Source organism: Cuculus canorus, chromosome 1 (genome assembly GCF_017976375.1).
Source record: "Cuculus canorus isolate bCucCan1 chromosome 1, bCucCan1.pri, whole genome shotgun sequence".
Lineage (NCBI taxonomy): Eukaryota > Metazoa > Chordata > Aves > Cuculiformes > Cuculidae > Cuculus > Cuculus canorus.
This window is the reverse complement of record NC_071401.1, coordinates 93,119,140-93,144,057: the sequence shown is the minus strand read 5'-3', so window position 1 is coordinate 93,144,057 and position 24,918 is coordinate 93,119,140. Positions and strand designations below refer to the sequence as shown.

Here is a 24,918-nt window from a genome sequence, read left to right as displayed (position 1 = left end):
AAAAATGTTCTGAACCTGGTTGCAAAGTTTTTACTATCTTGAATTAGTTCTGAGTTTTTGCAAAGTTAATTATTTGGAAGACCACTGCTGGTGTTTAGCACATCTGAAATTTTATTCACAAGTTGACTACTTGCTGAGTATTCAACCACTGAGGTTGTAAGTAAGGTTATAAATGCACTTGTGTTTCCAAAATCAGATCTTGGCGTGTAGTGACTCAGTAGAGTGCAGTAAAATTTATTCTCTACTTTTGATGGAGATGAATTTGTTATCTCATTCCCTGCCTGAAACTGGAAGACTTAAAGATCACAAATGTACATGATGTTTTTCAGCTTTGCAATGAATAGTATAAAGCTGCAAAGTCGCTACAGGCTGGTGCCACTTGAATCCTTCACAGTGCTGATACTAAAAGCAAGTATCTTGATACTGCCAAGCACTGGGATAATTTTAAACTCCTTGGGCGAGTAGTTGCTGGAGTCAGAGTGTTCCATGATGGAGTAGAAAAGGAGAGATGTGTCTTATTGATTTAAATGATCCTCCCAACCTGACTTCACCTCGTGTTAGAAGTTGCAGTGTAAAGTGATGCTTGGATGTCTTCCTTTACCCTTGCACCCCTCTGGCATGGGACTTTCCTTCATCCAGGCGTCTCCCAGGACTGCTGAGCGAACACAGAGAATAGCACTGCCCTGACATTTTGCCAAGAAGGAAGAAGGATACTGGCAGTGAGCTGCAGAGCAGCACGGCTTTACTTCCATGCTGTTGGAGCAGAAAGATGGACAGCAGAGCTGCTTGTCCAGACAGTGTCATAGAGAGGGAATGGGTAAATGCAAAGAAGGCAGTTGCACACTGAGAACAAATAGTAGGTTGTGACAAGACACACAAGATTCAATGTCACAACTATGATAGTGCTGGTGCCTGGAAGCCTTGAAAGTATGTGTGCTAAGTGTTGAAAGCCACTGTGTCAGTATGGGGGAACTGGCATTTGTGAAAGACTTCAGCACTACTGAGCTTACATTATGCTTAGATGCATTTTTAGAAATTTTCCTTTTTTTTAATTTCTGTTCTTGGAAGGAATCTACTATGAAAGTATTTCGTTTTTCAGGTCATTTAAGGCACACTGTTTGGCTTTTTTCCAATTCTGATTTGTCATATGCCAGATAAACACAGCACAGAATTGACTTTCACAATAGCAGTTCTGAAATACTTGTTCTGACAATATAAAAATAGAGCAGTTGTGTGAAGTCAAATTTATTTTATTTTCAAGAGAGGAAACCTAAGTGCAGTAAGTCCAGTTTTGCAAAGCATTTGCGGCCAAGGTGTTTCTGATAGTTTCCATTTTTATAATACAGTATCCTTCCTAATCGGATCAGATTGCCCAGCTAGCTACCAGGTTGGTATCAGCTGTCATTACACTCATTAATTCGCATTCATTCACAAGCAGATCTACTTAAGAATTACGTGAACAGTGAATAACGTGTATTGTATTGAAGAGTGTGATATGTCTCTTATTTCATGGGTGTATTAATACCATATCCTACTTCTGACAGATTATGTGCACTTCACTTCTCTGTATAGGTGTACGTTTTCCAGTTCCAGGTTTAAATAAGAGGCAGCAAGAACCCAATACGAATTGTATGTGTTGTTCTTATGTCTTATTTCTTCAAATAATTTGATGGAATTCCTTAGCTCTACCTTTATTATTTTGCCTAACATGAGATTATAAGCACTGCGAGAAATTGAATCAAAGATCTTTTGGGGGGTTTTTTTTGTTATCTTCACTGCAGTTCTAGCCATAATAATTTTGTTTTTTCTATGAGCTTTTGACCAATAGGATAGTCAAACCCTTGAAGTACCCGATGTTCTTCACAGCTTTCTTAAAGCCCATCTGGACTGCATTAAACATTTGCAAAGAAAGTACCATTGCCTCATTTTGCTTCACTTATGCTAGTTTTCATTGTCTGAGGTCATGGTAGTCCTGCCAGTCCCACTGTGTTTCCAGATTGCACTTGTGTTAAGACCAGGTAAATATTATTTCGGCAATTTTATTGCAGAGAGGCGAGACCTGTGTCTCCTGAGAGCTGAGGGTCATGTCACTGTGTTCTGATTAATGGGTGTTAAAACTACAGTAGAATCTGACTTGTACTGTGAATGCCACAGGTCCTTCTTGAAATTTCAGTGTCAGTTTTTCATTCTATGCATGAAGAGGTTTTGTCTATTGTTTTTTTTTCTAATGGCAGTTTGTTCTGTGCAGGTGGTGAGCGAAAACCTGTCCTGTAAAATTACTCTGAAGTTTTAAGGTCAACATGAATGTTGGCTCTAACGGCCTTCACCACAAAGCACACACTCCAATTTCCATGTGATTAGTAGGAGGTTATCTTTCCTTCAATTGCTTCCACCTATTAAAGAAAGAATGATATGTATTAAACACCTCAAGTGTGTCATGGACGTTATAATTCATAGCTTGGTATTTTGAAGGTGATACGCGCGCACACACATTAACAAGTTTTGAACATGCAGCCATTCTTCCTTAATTGTTGATAACCGTTATTTTTTGAGTGTTGGAAGGAACAAAGATTGTGAGGAAAGATTGAACTGCTCCTGTACTTTCATCGCTTCACTAGTCTTGCTATATTATGTGATAAGGACCTGATTTCTGGAGCTGTGCTTTTCCCTCAGAAGCTAAGCTTTCTTGATTTTGCTGAAAGGAGGTTTACAATCTTTCTAGGTACAAGTAGTTTTTAAAACATGATCCTTCCAGGTTCAAATACCAAAAGACAAGGTCCAACTCAAGTCTCTCTCTTTCTCTTTCTTTCTTTTTTTTTTTTTTTTTTTTTAATTTTTATCTTAATGATTATGCAAGTACTTTGTGTTTATTTTTGAGCTTTTTGCGAAAGCTGAAAGAAGGAAGGGTTGAGGAGCAAAGAGGAGGTCTGTGGTGCATTGAAGTATTTTCAGGTGGCAGCGTTAAAATCTCTCCAGAACTCTCTACTGGGAATACTATTGAAATGCAAAATATTCCTGTTGTTAAATGGTGAGTTGTTGTTTGATGCATGCAAAAATACAGAGGACAAGGAAAGTCAAAAGTGGCAGGACTAATGTAGTGGTGCACTGTGGCGTGATGGGGTGTAGTGTATTTTTGGCTGCACACAAAGCAAACAAACATACCAGGTTTGGGTTGACAGCTCCCTGTCTTTACAAATTAGGATTCTGGCACCTCCTTCCATACAAGATTAGCCCTTGCAAAAGGGACTGCATGGAGGTAGTGGAGCCTGTGCTATAAAAATAACCCAAAATACGAGTATTCATTACAGTGCAGTTGCTCAAAGTAGAGTATAGCACTGTTAGTGTTTTGTAATAAGGCTTTGTCTTCGTGTGTTTCTAATTTGGCTGTGATGGCCTGCAATGTGTGTGCGCACAGTGACACTAAAGGAAGAGATTCATTGTGTTCGTTCCTCAGAATGTGCTCCTCTCTCAGGTTCAGATGGATTAGACCCCCCTAACTGCTCCTTTAAAGGTTCTTTCCCTCCTTCAGAGACATGGTGGAAGCTTTATTAACCAGGGTCACCAGTCTTAGCAATCATGCATTCAGATCCCAATGGGGGAAAGACCTGTTTTGAGAAAGGAGTGTGGTGGCAATAGGTGTCAGGTTGATGCTTTTTACGGCTCCTTGCATTTCGTTCCCTACCAAGGTAAAAGCATCAGTTAAATTTGGAGAGAGTAAAGTAAAGGGTGAGCAAATAACTATTTTGCCTGTTAAAGAGTGAATTAGTTCAGATTTCAAGTAGAAATAAGGTGAAAGCAAACCAGTGGACAAAGAAAGGCCTTGTTTGGGTGTTTGGGATTATCAAAGAAGGAGTCTCCCTTTTTTCCTCTTCCCCCCCTCCGCCCCTCCTCTGACTAGAGGGCAGTGAGCTCTAGGGACAGTGTTTGGCAGGACAGATTTAAAAACTACTACACTCTGCAGGTATCTTTATTTTTGTGAGCAGAACTTAGGATTTCAAGTCTGTGAGGACGTGTTAGCTATTACATTGCCCTGATATTTTATTACCTTTGAAAAATTCTCACTTATTTGTAGGTGAAGCAAGTCTGACATGAGATGTTATCTGGTCATTGTGAAGTACAGCTACATTTGTAAATGGAAGTGGATACTATGGCATCTGCTTGCACATGTGCATCTCCAGTATGAATCAGACATTACCTCTCTCTTTTTTGTTACTGGCTATAAAAATACCAATTTAATCATAATTTGTGTAAATAAGTGAAGGAACTTGTTGCTCCTAATTTGGATTAGGACTCGAGATCAAATCCTCAAAGTAAAGGAGGCAGCACTCAGGTTCCTCAGAAAAAAGAAGTGGTTTTTTTCCTGCCATTGATGGGACTGTTGTATATCTTGCTGCTTGGTTTTGCTGTTTCAATCTGAGATCATGAAGCAAACACAACAGATATTCTACAGATACCAGACTGCTGTTAAAATCAAAAGTTTTCCATTTGAATTGTATCTGTCATTTCAGTTTCCTTCTAAGCACTTGAAATATCCCAGGACTAAAATAGATTTTATTTCCAATTTTTTGCACATTAACTCCCTTAGTTTTAAAATAACAAGTTAGCTGACTATCTGTCTCTTCTCTGTATATGCCTGTATCGCAGCCATCTGTGTGATTGGATTGCAGCATTAAAGAACTGAGCTAGTAGAAACCAGCTAACTCAGGCTAGGAACAGTCTAGTTGTGACAATGGGGACCTCCACACAAGCTGTTTATTGTGCTTTTTTGAGTGGCTCCTCAACAAGCAGTGAGTTCTGTTACTGCTGGCAGCACCCAAGGTAGCTTGAGTACATCTGCGTCAATTGTGCATTTTGATTGTGCTACAGCAGAGGCTGCATGCTCTGCGCAGCAAAGGCTGCAGCAGCCCAGGACTGCCAGAAAGCCTGGCCAAGGAGCTTGATAAGCTTCTCCTGGGATGAAAGTTTGGCTGCTGAACCTGCTGCTGCCCACACGCCCAGCCCTTTCAGCAAGCTTCTTCTTGTCGTGGCCATCCAACTGTCTTTCAGTTGCACATGTCGCTCTCATGAAGGCATGGGCCAGAGTTATTGTTTGCTCCCTCTTTTGCCAAAGTCTGATAAAATAATACTCTTTTCCCCCTTCTCTCTCCTCCAGCAGAGTTGTTCCCTCATTCTTCCTTTTGCCTGTCTCTCCTCCTTCTGTTCTTGCTGTCGTCTTATTTCTAAGACTGTTTTGTGGGGAAGGTGTTGGGAGCCAGAAGTTCTAGAGCTTGATTTTGGTTTTGTAAGAGTCCTCCTTGAATAGATAAAACCAGGGGGATATAGCAGAGAGGGGATTTGAGGAAAATAAGCTAGATAGGAAAAATCTTATTTGAGTTAAAATTACAATTCATTGAATACAATTAATGTGTCATAATTAAAAGGTTCCTTTGAAGGAAATCTGCTAAGACAGTAATTGCACTCTACAGTTTGGGTTTTTTTTCCCTCACACTGCTTACTAATAATTTGAGGTTGTGAAAAATAAATTACTTGTAGATTGTCCTCTTTGCTCAGCTTGTGAGTACTAAAATTAGTTGTTTTTATTTAGCTTTATGGTTGGTCTATTTTTGTACCTACTTACTAGCAAAAACTGCTGTTAAGCTAGACTGCATGTGTTTAGGGAAAATGTTTGTCTCTAAGTCATTGCTAGTAGTTTTATTTTAAAAGAGGAAAGGTATTAACACTGCAATAACACTTTGTAAGGTTCTCCTCCTGAAAGACACAAATTAATCCATTCCTAGGGGTCTAAAACTGCCTGATAGCACTACTTTTTCCTATTAGATTTTTTTTTAAAAAAAGAAAAAACACCACAACTCAAGAACTGAAAGTCACGGCTCCATTTGAGGGAGGGAGTGTAAGCCTTCTTGCATTAAAGGCCAGCACCTGCCATTTGGCATGGAAAAAGTAATCAACTCCTTTTGGCAGCTATCTCTCAGGTAATTCCTTGATATTTGTTTATGAATCTACCTGCAAGAGTAGTCCGTAGATGAGTGCCTTGGAGCCTGCTGCAGTGCTGCAGCTTGCGCTCAGGCTCACGTCAAGGACAGATGTGAGAATTTTCTCACCCACCCAGGCTCACTCTGTTTTTCACTTTGCTGCCATAGGAAGCTTCATACCAGAGAAGACCAGCCATTTGAGGCTTGCTTCCACAGGAAAAAAAAGGCTTACCTGCTAAGCCATCGTATGGTTGGGTCCTGCACATCCCCTTTTGAAAATTTTATTGTAGTATTAGGGAAGAGAAAAATACATCAGGTCAGCAGAAGGTAAACTTTGAAGATTGCCTTTGGCAGCAGTACTTTTAGCATAGAAAATAACATACTAGGGTGTCTATTTCAGCTGCCGGCTTCAGATCTACTTTCAAAATTGCGACTTTGCCAAATCTTTAGGGAGGTTTTTTCTCTCGTTTTTTCTACCTCATTGGAAACTCTGCTTCAGAAATTCCATTGGGATACCTGTTGATACAGAAGTCTTGACTGTCAGTGTTTGTGCCATAAGGAAATTAACAGATGCAGCATCTTTCCAAGACAGAATGTGCTATGCCAGTTTGAAAGGTCTTCAGGGCAATATTACCATGCTGCTTATGTATGGGATAAAAAGACCTATGCTTTCATTCACTGTGCTGTCTAATAAATGTCCGCTATGGGTTAGAGTGAAATGTGAGGCGTGTCAGACAATGATTCGTAAGTCCTACTGATGATTTTCTGTGACTAAAGAGTTTTTTATTTGATACATTCATTTTTCTTATTGGTGACTCTCAGGTTGCAAATAAGGCAGAGGAGTGCAAAGGTGGTCACACTTTCAAAGAGTCTGAGAAGTGCTGTAGCAAGATAACATCTGATGCAGTTAGAGTGCTTCAGTTTATCTGTCACAGAATAATCTTCTCGTTACTTCACAGATGCAAAGCCCTTTAGGGAATAACGTAAACGTTTTGCGTGATCCAAAGTGCCAGATTTTTGCATTTGGACTGCTGAGATAAATAATGTATGGGAAGTAAAAAAAAGTTCAAAAAATTTCTCAGCCGCTGTAGTCATGAATGCTGGCATGTATAGTATGTTCTAGCTAAAGCTGACTTTCATTTGCATTCTGCTGAGCCTTCAGGTTAACCTTTTCTTGGCGAATGACCAAATGCTAGTGATAATATCTGCACTTTTTTGTTCAGATTTGGGAACTTTCTTCAGCCAGGTGTGTGTGATGTTTGCTGTTACTGATGAGTGAATTCCCACAATTCCAGTGACTGCATTTGCTGCTGCCTTCATAGTCCATAAAATGTTGGAGCTCTGGGCTGCTGTAGGACCTGAAGTACCATCGACACATTATGGGTTGTAATCCCTGGCCAAAATAGAAGATAGCTTGCTCCTGCATATGGGTTGATGTTTGGAGGAATGGGTAATGGAAGCTGTTTTCTATGTGATGTTGCAATGTGTAGTAGCAGAGTTCATCAACTCGAGAGCATAAAAAATGCCTTTCAACTTTCCGCCCTCCAAACTCAACTTGGTATCTGGAAACAAAGCTGTGTTCCTGCATGCATCTGTGTTCTCCTGTGTAATAAAGATTTTTATAGTGGAACTTGGTTAACAATTGTAATGATGTATGAGCCACAGGCAAAGCTAGTTCATTTCCCAGAGCTGCTGCGTCTACAGTATTAGCCAGGGTAAAGAGTAAAGTGTGCATGTTTGAGAAGGAGAAATAGATGAGTCCAATAGCAGGGGGAAGAACACTGCTGCTTTTTTTAAAAAAAAAAAAAAAAATTAAAAAAATCATATCTTATTTCACTTGAGAATTAAATCTGCCTTTTAAATTGCCCTGCCAAATTTTTAAGTAAAAATGTGAGAATAAATATGAATTTTAAAAAAAGATTGTTCTTATTTTAATAAATCAAACACGATATTGTGACATTGCTTAACAGCTACAGCTTTTTTTTTTTTTTTTTTTTTTTTTGCCTTCTCTCCCCTCCCATCCCTCATCAAATAGGCCTTCCTGATATTATGGAGTGGAAAGCTGCCTTCTGTGTGTGCCTTTGAACTCTGCTGTATAATTCCAAGAATTACCCATGATAACAATCAAATTCTGCTCTTTGCTAATACCCTAAATAGGTCGAGTGGAATGGGGAGCAAAAGCCTCCTGTCTGTTGTGTTCCCTTTATTAATTACCAGGGAAATAAAAACACTGGAATTGCATCACCTTGTTTGTGCTCAGAGACCTGGGGCTGCCTGCATGCATTCCTGTGGTTGCTTAAGATAGCACGCACCAGTGGGCAGCTGCCTGTCCCTGTGCCTTTTCCCAGAGATGTGGCACAGATTTTCTAGCAGGGAATACAATTAGAGTAACCAAATTCCAGTCTTTATGCTTGACATAACTGGACTTGGGTTTTTGGGTTTTTTTTTTTACCTGATCTCTTTCTGTGCCTCCGCTTGCATGCAGCGGTGGATCCAGTCATGTCTCTGTGCCATCCATATAGATACAGCCCAGTAGTGGTGCAAAAGTATGGGACTGTTGCTGTTCCTGGGAAGAAAGAGAGGAGTGGAGGTGGGAGCTGCTGTGGCAGATGGGGAAGATGTAGTTCAAGGCAGTTAAAGGATGTGTAAATGCAGGGACCAGTCTTTTCAGCTCTCCAGGCTGAAACATCCCAGTCTGGCAACATGAAATACTGCAGCAGCTTTTGCATATTAAACAAAATCTGGCAGTGCTGCAAGTCCGGTCCTGAAAAACAAGTTGTGGTGTTTTTGTAGCAGAAGTCATGCCTTGAAGCACAGGGAGTTCATAGTTGTTTTTCCAAGGTGCGTGCTAATTTATTTACCTCTCCCAAGTTCAACAGTCGTGCCTAATCCACAAATCCCAGTGCATGAACATGGGATTGTCAGTAGTTTCCTGGCCTCCGTGAGGAAGGGGCTGCATTTATAGCCATGAGCTTGACTTAACTAGCAAGGTGGGGGTTTCCATGTAATTGTCCATTGGCTTTCATGTTTTGGGAAAGTTGGTTGTTTCACTGTTGCAGTGTATGGGTAGTGAAAACCCAAGAAAAGTGATGCTTGCTCACTTTGATTTTGTTACAGTGTTTTATGGGAATGACTGGAAAATACCTTATAAGCATTCAATGTCCTTGAAGAAAAGCGCTGAAAAAAAAAATAAGCAAGCCTTTCCTGAAAGTAGACAGTAAATGCAGCTAGAAGGACATTATAATGAGCGGCCCTGCTGTGTGGGTATGGCATTGCTGCTGGGAGCAGCCTGTAGTGGGGAGAACAGATAGACCTGATGTGTCAGGAGTGTCCTGCCTTCACCTCTCCTTCTTGCAGCTCTCCAGGCTTTGAAAAACCTTTGCTAACAAACACACCGTCTCCAAAACTAACATCTTGACAGAGGAGTGGAAAAAAACCTGAAAAGAATCGTGTCGCAACAAGATCAGTTGATGGGAGGGGAGGAGAGGGAAGAGATCAGACCTGACAGGCAGCCTTCTCATAACTGATTTTTCTCACTGCTGTCCTGCAAACTGCTTTTTCTTCCCGCCTGTCTCCAAAATGCAGCTTTTTTCAAAGTTAATCGCTGCCTTCAAAGGCTTCTTAAATGTTGCAGGAGCAGCTTTGGCAATTGGTTTCACATCTCCAGTGCAATTTGAAATCCAGGGTCTTATTTAAATTTGAGGTTGACGTTCAGATCTTTGGTGTAATGGAGACCTTTTAATAGAGGTAGAAATACAGAAGCGAGACTGAATCTCTGCTGAGCTATTCTACCTGCTACCGAAGGGTGAGGGAACTGTGGTGTCTTTGACAAAAGGGAGATTATCAAAAAAAAGTAACAGCACTCATGAGGCTAGAGATACCTCCTAGCCTACTCTCAAGAACATTAAGAATGGGCTTCGTAATCTGTATTGAAGTTTGAAATGCAGCACTTGATTAATTCTGTTATTTCTAGATGGTACAGTAAACATGGGCAGTGACTTATGGTATGGAAGCTTGTACAGCATGAGGAAGGTTTAAAGATTAATCAGTTCTAGCCTTCTTGAGTTTATTTAGTACAGCTTGGCTCTGGCAAACATGGAAGACTTTCGGTCTTACAGATACTGCAAGAGGGTTGTTGCTCTAGTTTCAAAACAGGTTTTTTTGTGTATAGTGTTTGACTTCTGAAGCTAGGTAGAGAAGAAGAATTAAAAATGCCTTTTTTTTTCAGACAGCAGTTTATCAGAGTCTAATGAACAATAGAAATGACAAAATAGATTGGAAGCTGAATTTGGAGAGCAAAAGAACTCAGAAAATTAAAATTCTGTACTGTATGCAACTTGTGACTGTACTTATTTGCTGGTTATAATACTCTAATGTAGGCTTAATGGTTCCATGTCCTTTAAAAAATAAAAACAAAAAGCCCTCCTTGGATATAGTATTCTGAAAACTAGTGTATTAGCATGATGAGTCTCCCTTCTCCTTTTTTTTCTTTTCCTAAAAACAACCCCTCTAAAATTGTTTGACATAAGACTGTTTTTCTAGAAGTATCATGCCCTAAGTAGTGCTGGTAAACAGAACAGATGTAGCAGACATTTAACCTAAGACACTTGAGGTGGATGATTTGTTGTTTTTCAGTGAGGTGGTCGTCTTTATTTACAGAGAAAGTTTATCTTCGGGTCAACTGAAATAATTTGACAGTGGTTTTCTTGAGGAGTGAAGCAAGACAGGCTGTGGTTGAGCACAAGGGTATGAGGGACGCAGAGTGTTGCTGAAGGAGCTGTCTGGAGACACCGCAACTCTCTTTTGCTGGCCAGTGGTGTCTGTGCCCCTGTGTCATGAAATAAAGTTGTCCAGCCCTTCGCATACCTCTGCTGCCTTCCTCTTTACTATGAAGCTAGAAACTTGCTCTCTCCTCAGGTCCTCCTACAGCACGCATAGCTCTGTGGACTGGTAGCTGTCTGATGCAGCTGGCCATTGCTCCAAAGAGTTCAAAATCCTGCTGAGCAGTGCCTGGCAAGTCTGCTTTGTGGTGGCTATGCTTGGTGGTTTCAAAGTGAGAAGGAGGTTTAGGTTGAGAAGGTGACTATGAAATTGGTAATGTCATTCATGAGTGTATCTCCAAGAGTCAGGCTAGTGGTAGAGACAGACTTCAGCAGCCAAAATGAAACTGAAGAAACGTCTGAATTATTGAATTAATAGCTGTCTCTCCAGCACCTGTGGCTATTGTGTTCTCTGGGGAGGGGTGGGGTGAGCTCTGGATGAGATGCTTAGTAATTTAGATGTGGCACAGAGCTTAGACATAGCCTGTTACAAAGCCAAGTCTGTGTGGGCACTGGGATTCCTCATGAGTCTTGCAGTTAAACATGATAGTTGGTCCCAGAGGCATTTGCCTTACAGTCTCCCTGTCTTCACAGTGCTGTAGTGTAATTAGCAGAAAATTGATTAATTTAATTCCTGTACACCTCCTAACAGGTGGAAACATTCTCTCAGATTTGACAAGAGCTCTGAGTGTACTTACGTGCAAATAGTTGGTCTCCTGTATTCATTCTTGAATGTCAGGGTGTGTTTATGGGGTTTAATCTTCCATTTATCTAGGCATTCGTAAATGTTTCCATTCAAGAACATGTTTAGTATAAATATAGAAAATATATAGATTTTCTTCACGCAGTTTTGTGAGCACTTGGATGTCTTACTGCTTTTATTAAGAACAGTCTGCTTGATGTTAACATGTGTTGCCGGCTACACTGGGAAAGGCTGATGAAGATACCAGTCGGCTTACACATGACCCCTTTTTCCTGAAAAGTGCGGCTCCCATAGGGGTCTCTGTGGCAACCACATATCTGTTAAAAGAATATCACAGTTTTTCTCAGTCTTCTCAAATGAATTCAAGCATTTCAATGGTTATTTACAAGTGAGATTTTTCTAGACCTCCAGACTATTGCTCTTACTGACCTTTATCTAATTCCTTTATCTAATTAGTCCAGATTTTCCTTAAAACCCAAGGCCTAGAACAGGGCATGTCTTCAGCTATAGCTGGTTTATGAGAACTAGAGGTTTTCTTTGCACACCTAGTTTTTTGTCAGCTATAGAGTGTGATATGGGAGAGGAACTTGTATCTAAAAAAAAAATAAAAAAGGGGAAAAAAGGTTAATCTTTTCTGAAAAGGCAATGAGACAAAATTGCTACAATTCACACAGCTCTAAGATAAGCAAGTAATAGCTCATGTTCAACAGCAAAGCATGTTCATATAGCATGAATAGGATGGATGTGTTCTATGATAAATCTAGACACAGCAAATAAATTTCAGCCTGAATAGTAAGATACCACATGAGACGGCATGTGCAGAAAGAATGCTAATGTTTAGGGAACCAAAGGCATTGGCAGAAAGGAGAGCGGGGGAAATGAAGAATAGATATCTTGTTTTGTTACCAGGATTGATTGGTTGACTATTTTTTTGTCTTTAAAACATAATAGCCTTCCCTTATTGTCAAAATGATAATATATATAAAGCACTTCCTGTAATATTTCTCTTCAAAATGACTATTCATCAGTCCCAGAGTCAGACACTCATATTTCAACTCACAATTTAGTTTAGCAAGTTTATACTTCACAGCAATCAGTCATTTTAGCATTTGTGGTTTTAATACAAATCTCAACTACAGAAGCACACAGTGCTCTTAAGCATGGATAGATTGGCTAATCCAGATAGTACTTTGTAATTTTCTGGCAAAGAAAGAGATTATTGTTTTTCTGAGAGAAAAAAAAAAAAAAAAAACAAACAGTAAAGTATTCCTTCCAGTCTAGCAGTGCAGTGCGGGGAAAGGTTAAGGACAAAAGACTCTTGGTCTTGTGCAGGGCCCAGTGCAGGTGTGAGCGTGTCCAGGAACAGCTCAGTGATTTAGGTGGCTGGAGGAAACGGTGAATGTAAAAGTAGTATATGAGTAGATATGGGGTCAAATCTGACACCAGATTGGGTGTGGTGTTCTGACACCAGCTGGGAATGTGGTGAGGAGAATGACAGTGAACACCAAACATCCTCTGGGTTTGATCTGCTGCTGCACTGAACAGCCTCCATTTGCCACTTGTTCTCCTGCTTACTCCACCACCTACAAACACACCACAGTTTCTGACAAATTTCTGCTGTTGTGAAAGAAGGAATTATCTTTGGTGATTATTTGACCTCCTGGTTTGGACAAGTTTTCATGCTGTAATAAAGCACGTTCTTTCGTACTACCAGTGTGACGTTACAGCAGACACCACTTGCTAAACAAACGGCATTAGAATACCATTGATCTCTGTTCCATTTTTCTTTATTACAGTGCCTCTCTTATCTTGGCTGCATGGTTAAATCCTTCTTGCAAATATGAGAAGACTATTTTTTTTTAAGGTAGCAGCAGATAGATAGATAGTTTACTCTGGTGAGGGGAACTCCCTCAGGGCACCACAGGAGATACTTCTCCAAAACTTAGAGTAGGTGTGCCCCCTTTGTCCTCCTCCGGCAAGGTGAAGTATAATACTGTCCAAGCTGTGGAGAGTCATTTCACTCTGGATGGAGTATTTCTGTGTCATTTCCAATGGCTGTGCAGCTGTCAGCCAAGAAGCTGACTTGTTTTCTGGATTACTCTACTTGACACTGGTAAAGTTACACCTGGAGTGCTGTGTCCAGCTCTGAGCTCCCCAGTGTAAGAGAGATGTGGATATACTGGAAAGAGGCCAGTGAAGGGCCATGATGACATTTAAGGGATTGGAGCATCTCTCACATGAGGAAAGGCTGAGGGAGCTGGGACTGCTCAGCCTGGAGAAAAGAAGGCTCAGGAGGGATCTTATAAACAAATATATGAAGAGAGGGTGTAAAGAGGGCAGAGCCAGGTTCTTTTCAGAGGCATCCAGTGACAAGACTGGAGGCAGTGGGCACAAACTGAAACACAGTAGATTCTCTCTGACTATATAGAAACACATGATTTTACTGTGAGAATGTTGAAGCACTAGCACATGTTGTTCAGAGAAGTTGTGGAGCTACTCAAAAGCTATCTGGGCATGGTCCTGGGCAGCTGGCTCTTGGTGGCCCTGCTTGAGCAGAGGGTTGGCAGATGACCTCCAGAGGTCCTTCCCAACCTCAACTTTTCCATGAAGAGCTTCAAAGCAGTGAGGACTGGGACACTCCAGTCCAGGGTCCACCAATGAGCAATGAAAAATGAGAGAGTCTAGTCCCTCCTCCAGTGTTCAGGGGCAGTGTGCCCGTCTATTTTACAGACCAACAATCTTATCCTTTTTTTGCTTTACCTGTTCAGTACAATATGTATTATTCTGCAAGTAGAAGTGTGTTGTCATGGAAGATTTTTCAGTTTGTCTTAACTTTGCAGGCCTTTACATCTAGAACTGCTTCCAAAGACTCCCCTAACATCTTTTAATTAGGTTTTATTTCTGTGTCTTAAGAGGAACAGATGAAGAATCTATATTAAAACCAACTTTTCTGCATTTGTTTACTAGAAAGTAGGCTGTAAGTGCTAATTCCAAGTAACACAGGAAAAAAAAAAAGCGTACGGTATCTCTGTGCTTAAAAAGCAACTGTATCTTGTAACATTACTAATTTGTAGAAACAAATTGCTTAAATAACCTGACTGACAATCTGTGCCAATAATAAAATCGAATAACTGTGGGCAAACAGTAGATAGTTACTAGTGTGTTTTCTTTTTCGCATTATGGTTGTAAGCAATTCTTGCCAGATGGGCTGATAATGTAATTAGGAATCATTGTGTTAAATGAGGCAGCATTTAAATTGGCAACTAATTTTCTTATCTATTAACCAGCTTGAAAAACAAGAGTTGTTACCCAAATGATTTCTAGCTGCTAATTCCTAACAAGCAATGTAGCACTGCTTTGTACCTTTTTTAAGCATGTCTAGCAAATTATTTTTTGTAGAGTTTATTATGTGTAGGACAAAATAAGAAAGAGAGAGAGTTAAGAAATGTAACAAGTTCAGGGGTTGTTAGATAGGGTAGGCTTCTTCTAAGCCAGTACATCATGATGTGTGGTAACAGCTCATGAGCCAGTAATGGGATGCTTCCTATTTATAGTCTCTGTATGTGGACAAAAAAACATTTTTACTTTGTGATAGTTCACTGTGTGGCTTACTCCATCAAGCAGAGTAGGATTATAAACCCTATTTTAAGTATGTGTGTGGGAGAAATCATGAAAGCACAGCAGGACAAGACTTTGAACAGCATATGAATGGTACTAGTGTGGAGTGGTGCTGTCTTTATTGGGGACAGGAGAGAAGGGAAAGAAAGGGACGCCCATGGGTCAAGTTAAAATTCCAGAAAAGGCATGATTCCTTGTAGTCTTCATCATGAATTCTTAGAGAGCTGGCTTCTCTGGTTGTTCTGCTGGCTTGTGCAGTGGAAACTGTCAATTGCCTATCATTAAGATTTTGACTGAACCCGAGAGTAAATGTAAGGCTGAATGAGATTCCATGTTATATTTATGGCTCTGTCTGTGCAAATCTTCCCCTTTTCCCAGGTCCCTATACTTCAGCTGAAGCAGGGATTAAAAGCCAAATACATATCTGCATTCTGGTTTCTTCTGTCTAGTGATGAAACTTTATCGCTTGACCTAAAAGATTCAGGCCTGTTAACTTGAAGCTATCGTGGACACTAGTCCAGTGTGGTTTACCCAGGGAATCACATCAAAAGCAATGGCGCAACAAGGTTGCATGCAAGCTGTAGGATTCCACACGTGGAAAAGGCTTTGTATGCTAAATCACGCAGAGACCTGCTTCAAAGAAATGCATTATGCAGTTGTAGCTGGTGGGATTTGTTTGGGGATTTGTATTTTTCTGAAAGTTACAAAAAAACTGTGACCTCAACCTAAAACAGGAAAGAGAAACTTACATGAAGTCTGAGTAGGGTTTAGACCATAACAGAGGTAAGGTCTGTCCCTTCTAGAGGACACTAGCAACCTCTATGCAATGAAAATTGAAAGACTGCTACATTTTTTCCTTCAAAACGGGAAGGAAGCATGGTGAGGTAACTGCGAATTGCTGTTCACCCTGCAGTTAAATGAGGTGTAGGTAATGCCTGCTGTTGATGACGTTGTATTGACACCATTTGCTATAACATATAGGGCAGGTGCCTGAAACACAGACAGATGAAGCTTTGCTCAGTGAAAAAAAGATGACAGATCAATACCCAATTTCTTTTCTGATGTCAAAATACAACAATGTTCAGCAACTGAAAGCTTAAAAATATTAAAGACATAGTGATGAGTTAAATTATTGAAGCAGGATAGTATACATTAAGTGCTATTTGATGTTGATGCTAAATCGAGCACTTTTGGAAAGTTTGAGAGATCCTTGAAGTATTGACAATATGTTTGACTTCCAGTTGAAAAAAATCATTATGACTGTTTTTTTCAGTGTCTCTGCCCCTTCAGAGTAGAAAATATATAAAATGTATGGCTTAAGGAGGCTTCTTCTTTCAGTGTTCCTGACTTTCAGTAAACAGTTTTGGATTTCTTTCTTTTTATAAGCACAACTTAATGGCATATAGATAGGTTGTCAGATTTCCTAAGTTTTTCATGGCAGAGGTAGATGTTACTATCTTGCTTACTCTATAGCCAGGGAACTTTATGAACCTCTTACTAATATTCATGCTATTTCGATATAGGAAATGCATCCATAAAAATAATTTCCAGGTATGGTACTAGCTGCGGAATTTACATCCCACGGCTGTGGTAAAGGTGACCTTCAGGGAAAAAAAAAAACGGCCTTTTGCATTTGCTGTCTGCTTTCTGCTCTATAGGTCTGAAACTGAACTTGGAAGACACAATTAAAATAATCCCAAGGCTTTTCTTCTATGCCTTTACAAATGGACAGAAAGTAGTCTTTCACTGGTTGTAATGCTGGGCATGTGATCTGTCAGCAGTCTTTGGGCAGTTTTTTCTTCATAGCCTCATTCAGCCATATCTCTCTGACCTTGGCTTTCACAAAATCTGACTTCACCTGACACTTGCTAACAACACAGGGTGATCACTAAATAATCAGCTCTCAGTGACAGGAAGTGATTCACTAGAGGTGGCTGTAATAAACCAAAAGAGCCTGCTCCGCCTGCCCGTGAAAGCTCTGATTCACCATCTCTGGGGCTTCACAAGGAGGCACCTGGAGAGGATGCTACTACCAGTGCTGTTGGCTCTGCTTGGGCATCAGGATCTTCTGTCCTTGTGGCAGAAAGGTAAAGGCACAGAGAGGTATGACCGCTCTCCAGCTGTCACAGCACATGCCTCGGTGAATCAGGTTGAGGTGCTGTTGATCTTGGTTTTCGTTAGTAAGCTGAGAGGTGAAAAGCAGGGTAGTGAATGTACACTGCATTTGGCTTTGTCTTTTGGGAGAGGTTAGGGCTGACCTCTGGAGTTGGGGCAGGACAGGACAGGTACAGGACAGGGCAGGCAGGACAGGTAGCCTTGGACCATAGCTCCTTTAGTGGCCACCCTGTGACTCACCAGGGCTTGCCTGACGCTCCCCCAGCAGCACCATTAAAAAGGTAGCAGGCAGTATGGAATAAAGTAAACTCCAGTGGTGACAACATAAAAGTGTTTCTTAATGAGATGGCACTAAAGAAAATTCAGACCCAAAGGGTAGCCATGAGAGAAAGAGAACTCAGTAAGTTATACCCACCCCAAAATGAGCTGCTAATCACTGGTGCTATTGTGAGGACTACAATAAATCAGTGTCTGCCCTGGCCGCCTGCATCTCATTATGCACAAACATGCAGATAGAGAATGTCAGCCTCAATAGCGATCTGTCATGTGAATGTTGCTGTGTCCGAGTAGGCTGGTGCTTGCATGGTTAGCCAGCTTTGTATTTACTTTTTTTTTTTTTTTTTTTTGAAGGGAAATATCTGTTTTGTTTTGGAAATGTTGATTTGCTCCAAACAGTGGGTAGTAAATTTGCCCTTTTCTTCAGTGATTTGTGAATTCTGTGGTGATAACACTGTATTTAAGATGTGGGGGTAAAATGTCTTTCATATATGTCATAGTTAATGATTGGGGGCTTGTTTGGTGGTTTATTTTTTTTCCCCAAGTCCTCCTCCGTGTATGTTGTCATGCATATTACTGAAGCTAGGGCAACACCTACGTGTATTTATGCAGCTGATGTATAGTGCCTATTACTCAAGCATCACAGACTGCCTTGAAAGGCTAATTAATTTAAGCCCTGCAGCACCCCTTTGAGGCAACTTTTGCTGGTCTTAATAGATGCACACATTGTAGTTGCTCTTTGTTATTTATTTTGAATATGATTTTTATCCCAGAGAGGGGAGAGAAATGAATGGTTCTTACTTTGTTAGGTAGTAGACAAAATATTATGCTTTTGATATCGTTGAAATAAAGTACGTAGCAAACTTTGGATTTTACTGCAAGTCATGCCTCAGAGATTCTTATTTTCTTTTAAAGCCTTAGCTCCTCCAGCTGGGTGAACTTCTAGGTGTCCTTTTGCTTTTAAATGTTAATGTATAGCTGATGTAGTTGCAAAATAAATTTTAATGTATTGCTCTGTTTAATCTAAAATCTCGGATACAGTGTGGCAGATAAATAACTTGACTAAAGTTGTGGGTTTTTTCTTTTTAGTCTTAAAAATTTTTGCACAAATAGGACTGGGAATACCAATGATGGAGTATGGATGCGGTTGAAAGGAGTCCTACAGATTACTAGATGGTTTTGTGTTCATGGTTTAATTTCAGGGCTTCTTAGTCTCACACTATATTAACTAGATGAAATGGGGCAACTAATACTCCCTCCTCCCCCATGTGCAAAACAAAGATGTTTCTGAACATCAACTCATTTCTTTTGGCTATGTTCAGTCTTATATCTATTAAAGAAATATTCAGCATATCTTCTCCAAATAAAAGAATCATAGAATGGTTTGAGTTGGAAGGGACCTTAAAGATAATCCAAGTCCAACTCCCCTGTCATGGGCAGGGACACCTCCCACTAAACCAGTGCTTTAAACAATATGCAATTCAGGCTGTGTGCTGGACAAGCCAAGTTCCCGCAACACGTGGGTTGGGCCAAAAAGAATTTGGGATGGTTTTGAATTCATGTGCCATGCAAATACGGGGTTGGTGGGTTATCTCCCTTCTGGGAACATGACTATTTTTAAGTATGTTGGCATGATCAGCTTTTCTGAAGGGACTACGGCAGCCTATCTTTCCCAGAAGTGACACTTTTTATGTGTTTTTCATGGCAGCTTCCATCATCATTTTAAAATGGAAGGTAGTTTAGACAAAATATTTCGATATATTTGTTTTTTTCAGTTGGATATGAAAACCAGCTTTCCTTTCTTCTGTTTTGGCAGTTAAATATTCTGGTTGACACTGGGAGCAGTAATTTTGCTGTAGCAGGTGTGCCTGATCCTGATGTCACTTCCTACTTCAATACCGATCTGTAAGTACCTGCTCTGCACGTTGTGATGGGTTAGGATGTCTTTTAGATTCTGATTCCTCCACGTGAAAGAGGATGATAAGGCAGCTCATGGGGATGCTATGACATCCCAGTAGTGTGGGATGTTGTCTGAACAGGAGGGTTGACCTTGTCTGTTGCGAAGTCCTGCCTGACACCATGAATCACGGTGCCACTGATGGCACTGCAACTAAGCTCTGAGCACAGTGCGGATTAGAGCTAGAGAAAAGGGAAGACTATTACAGGCTAAAAGTTTGCAAAATCACACCAATTTTGGCCAATTTCTTACCCAGATAGTCTTGGTAGGAATTAAAAGTTTAAATACACTTTGTTTAAAAACAAAAACTAAACCCCAGTAATTGTGTCTGTTACTTGATGTTTCATCCAAAACCAAAATTAGTTTGTCAAAAACTAATTTGTTGTTTAGTTTGGCCAAGGGCCTCAATCAGTTAGTGATCTGGACAGACCCTACTGAATCTGTTAATTATAAAGTACAGCTTGGTGGGTTTGGTGCTTGTTTTGCAATAAATTTGTTGTGTTTAGCATGAGCTGACATTAGTCATAGCCAAGCACAGCTTTGTCTGTCTGAATCACTTTCCCTCCTTTTTTCCTTCCTTTCACCCTTCTCTAGTTTCAGTTGTTTCAGGTAAACTTCTCCAAAACACACTGTCTATTTTTAGCTGAAGATTATGGATAAAAATTCTTAGAGGACTGGGAGGCTGGAGAACATTACCATTCTCATTACCTCTTTATGTATTTTGACTTGCAATTTTACATGTTTTTTTCCCCATAAGGTGCACTAGTTATGGATGGAAAGCTGATATTTCCATAGTGATCATTAGAACAGCCTTACCTCCTGTTACATATTCAGATGCTAATGGAGATATTTCACATCTCGCTCTGATATTACACAGATCTGGAAACTTCAGAATTTGCACTTGAAAGCTGTTTCTGCACTACTGCAGAGTTTTACATACCAGCTATACCCTTCTATAGGTAGTGGCTAAAGGAAACTTAATTGCAAGGAATTAAAAGCACAAGCATTCCTTCTGCCTCTTCTCTTAAGTGCTGTTGTTTTGTCTGCAAGGGCAAGGCCTCTCTCAGAAGAACTACAAACCATTAGAAATAGCAACAACAGCAGAGGTCGTGTTGAGGAAAAGCCTGTGAGATCACTGGAAGATTACAGTCTCTTATCAGTTGTTCTCAGTGTACGCTGTATTTTGAGAACTTTGATATAAAGTTAATAATGAAACCTTGAAATTTATGCCCTGAAGAGTTAAAGTTGCTTTGTAAAATGATTAAAACGCAAGTCATTACAGTCCAGAGCAATTGCAATATCAATTTCTTGTTTGGGTTGGATTGATGGAGTACTGCAATGTGCTCAGAATAAAGTGCAGCCATTAGTATGCTTGAACCTGGATGTTACAACATACTTCTTCCATTTTAAGTATGTTTAAATAAATGTCATCTGGGAGGAATCCTGGCCCTAGTAAAATGAGTTAGATGTTTAAAAAATCTTGTTTGCAACTACTGTAGGTCACTTATTCCAAATGAGACAGGGCTGTCAGCAGATCAGGTCAGCCATGGCTGGGTTCAGCCAAGTCCTGTAAACCTTCAAGTGTGGAAGATTCATGACCTCTCTCGGCAGCGTGTTCCAGTGCTGTGCCACACTCTCCTGTTGTGGAAATATTTCCTGTTGACCAAACTCAGCCTCACAAAATGAAACTCATGGGCATTTCCCCTTCTGTTATTGTCTGGCACTGCAGAGAAAGATTTGGCTGTGTCATCTTTGTAACTATCTTTCAGGTTGTTGTAAACTGCTGTGAGATCTCCCCTCAGCTTCTTATATGCAAAACTGAAGCTCAGCTCCTCTTGGCTTTTCATCACAGGTCCTATGTTCATGGTTCTTGACCTGTTTGGTAGCCCTCTGCCAGTCCTTCTTCTCTTTCTCCAGATCCCTTTTGAACTGAGTCCACAGAGATGACCACAGTTTATTCCAGGTGTGGTCTCACCAGTGCTGACCAGAGAATCATGGAATCACAGAATCTCTAGATTGGAAAAGACCTCCAGGATCATTGAGTCCAACCATTCATATCAACTACTAAACCATGCTCCTGAGCATCTCATCCACCTGTCTCTTAAATACCTCCGGGGAGGTGACTCCACCACCTCCCTGGGTGGCCTGTTCCAGCGCCCAATGACCCTTTCTGTGAAAAATTTTTTTCTGATGTCCAGCCTGAACCTCCCCTGATGGAGCTTGAGGCCATTTCCCCTTGTCTTGCCCCCTGACACCTGAGAGAAGAGGCCAGCTCCCTCCTGTCTACAACCAAGAGGGTGTAAGCATCTTGCTTGGATATGTTGTCCATGGCCCTCCACATGTGGCCTGGTGCAGAATTTGCTATATGCACTCTGAGGCAAACACAATCCTGGCTTTTATTCAGTCTAGTGCCCTGTATCACCTTTTCCTTTGCTTCCCAGTCTTGATGGATAGAGTTGTTTTGTCTCAGCTGCAGAGCTTTGGGCTTCTCCTTGTTGAATGCCATGAGGTTTTTTGTTGGCTCACTTTTCCTGTTTTTCAAAGTTCCTTTGAGTTCAAGTTCTGATGCCAGTCTCCTTGTCTTCGTAGCCATTCACCTTGCTGTAGAAAGCAATGTTCTCTTGAACCCCCATTCCTTCTAGAGCACTAACTCCTGGGATTTCTTCAAGTAGGTCACTGAAGAGGCTAAGATTAGCTTTCCTGAAGTCCAGGGTTGTAATCTTGCTTATTTCTCTGCCTTTTCCATGCAAGATCTTGAACTCCACTGTCTCGTGGTCACTGCATTCAAGGCTGCCCTCAGCTTTCACATCACCAAGCATACCTTCTTTGGTTTTTTAGTACAAGGTCCAGCAGCACACCTCCTCTCATTGGCTCCTCCACAACCTGTGTCAAAGAGTTAGCATCCATGCTCTGCAGGATGCCTGTGAAATTCTCACTGAGTATCCATTATTACCTTCTTATCCTACATGTATTTGGGAACAGATTCCAGGAGGTTGTTCCCTGAGACTTTTTCCTAACTTGAGGTGAAGCCCAGGGGCCTACTGTTCCTTAGGCCCTGCTGCTCATCTCTTTCTGAGACTGGACTTATGACTGTTTGTACAGATGGTAGGCAAGGTCTTGATATCACATGATCTAGATCTGTAAAATTACCTAAGAGTGAATTTACCCATGTGTAAATAAGATAAATGAGATATAGGCACTTTTCTTCCACGCTATGTGGAACTCTTCAAAATTAAATAAAGAGATTTTCTCTCATCTGGTAAATATTGCTGCGGTTTTCCCCTATATTATCATGAAGTGCTTCCATAGCAAAGTCATAAACTGCAAATTGAAGACAAGGGGAAAGAAGGATTAGTAATTTGTTAAGTTAATGGGACTGAGTTATAGATGTGTGCTTATTAGAATATTAATATTATGTTGGAGACAGTGATGGGTCCGAATCTCTCAATTGCCATGCTCTTAATTTGATTTTATTGAAATGATCAAAATCTGAAATTAAATGCATGATTGTTTTTTTGACTGAAATTGAGGAGGGTGCATTGGAAAGGCATTATCTTTGTTTTAAAGGACCCAGAGGGTGTGTTGTTTAGGAAGAGCCCTCCTTCAGCAATTTTAGCACTAGCTTGTGAAATGATGTTGTATGTCATATAATCTGTGTTGTATAATTCTATTGTTTAATTATCTATATCCTTCTATACAAAAAGAATAGAGCTGTTATTATGAACTCTTTCACAACTGGGCTTTTGAGTGGCTCCAACCAAACTTTACTGTGAAAAGTTCTGAGTCTGCTGTGGTGATCATGCTGTGTAAGTCACCATGATGCATAAGTTTTTGGGAAATGGCCTGATTTGTCATGAACTGAAAAGAAATCACAGCGTTTGTTTTTCATGCTGTTGAAAATAACAGTTAGTTTTTGTTGAGTAAAATACTTATGATGAAAGAACTACTTAAACAGATGTATAAAAGGATTTTTATACTTGAAACTAGATTATCAGTGATGGCTCTGTAGCGGTATGTGAAAAAGTGACGCCCTCAAGGCTGCAAGTATTCAGCAATGGTATTCAGTTTTATTTCAGGGTGAGTACTACTGCCTCACCATCTAAAGTTTCAAGAGGAAACTGCTCAGGTTGATTATTCCAAGAGGTAGGGAGGTAGGGAAATTATGAGCAATCAATTGAGGTAACACAATAAGTTATATGACAGCAATCAAAAGTAAACTGCTTTGCAGTATGATCCTGCAAGTTTGGTTGTGTACACTGTACACTTTATGGTTTGAGGGAAATTATAAATGTTTTCCAGGACCCCTGCAAATTAGATGGAACTTCTTTGTTAAAAATCAATAAATTATGTTGTGGAATAGTTTTCAGACAACTAGATTGGTTGTTGAGTTTTAATGTTTGCTTTGTCCTAAAGTTGTTGGCTCTGAATCTTTTATCTTGCACTATCCATCTAGACTAGAGAAGGGATCAAAAATTCTGTTGGGATTTTTTTTTTCTGTTGCTGTTTTCTATCCCTTTTTTCCATTGCTGTTCATGGAGATATTGATTTGATGCTTAGGAAAAAGCGAATGGCTGAGTAGGAAAATCTGAAATCCTGGTTTCTTGCAGAGTGGCAAGTAATCTGGGAGGCCATGGAATTAAGAAGGAATTGCATGTGTTTGGCAAGGTCGGTTTTAAGCAGGGCTTTCTGTACAGTGAATAGGCTGTTACCATGTTGACCATATTTTGTCAATGTATTGTTCAGTGTTGTCAGCTGGTAATAGGAGTAACTGCATTAGAAAATGAAGCCATTGCTCGTTTTCTAAGCTGAGATTTGAGTAATAAGTTTCTATTGGCCACTTTGGAGAGAAGATAGTAACTGGAAAGAGGAGAGAGAAGGGAGTAGAGGTACTACACCACCGTAATCTAGGAGGCCTTTTTCCTTACCTCTGGCAAAGACACACTGTCCTGCAGGAAAAGTTTAATTTCTTATTTTCTCATTGTAGCTGCAACAGAAGCTCTTTGTTCTTGTTTAGAAGCTCTTTGTGCTGTGTGTTTGTTTAATATAGTCAGCCCATGGATTATGACAAGTCTCTAGTTTTCACCTCCTTCAAAAGGAAATTTTCTTCCTTTGTATCAGTAAGGTGAAGAAACATGGGCTGATTACAATCAATAAGATGAAGCAGGAAATGGTTTTGCAGAACAGAATATAATTTACTGCCATGAGGATCATGTGATGTCCCTTCCCACACTGGGTGTTTTGCCACTTGAAGGAAAGACCTTCTTTTCAGTACAATATTTTTGCACTTTACAAATGAGATGAGTATCCTCCTATCCATTTCTATAGATGGGGAAGCTGAGGCCCAGTGGGTGAGGAAGTTACTTGTCCTACTTTTCCACAGGAAGGTTCACCAGTAGTGCTGAAAAACAAACCTAGTCTTTCTGTGTCCTAGTTCACAGCTCAGTCCATCTTACTGCT

The 24,918-nt window shown here is 40.4% G+C and overlaps 1 protein-coding gene across 1 annotated transcript in view; it reads left to right on the top strand.

Annotated features, from left to right (window-relative positions):
• BACE2 (beta-secretase 2) overlaps positions 1-24,918 on the top strand; it is a 48,625-nt gene that overhangs the window by 3,000 nt on the left and 20,707 nt on the right. Inside the window, exon 2 of the mRNA XM_054069026.1 lies at positions 19,321-19,409. Coding sequence (XP_053925001.1) covers positions 19,321-19,409 — 89 coding nt within the window. The remainder of the gene's footprint in view (positions 1-19,320; positions 19,410-24,918) is intronic.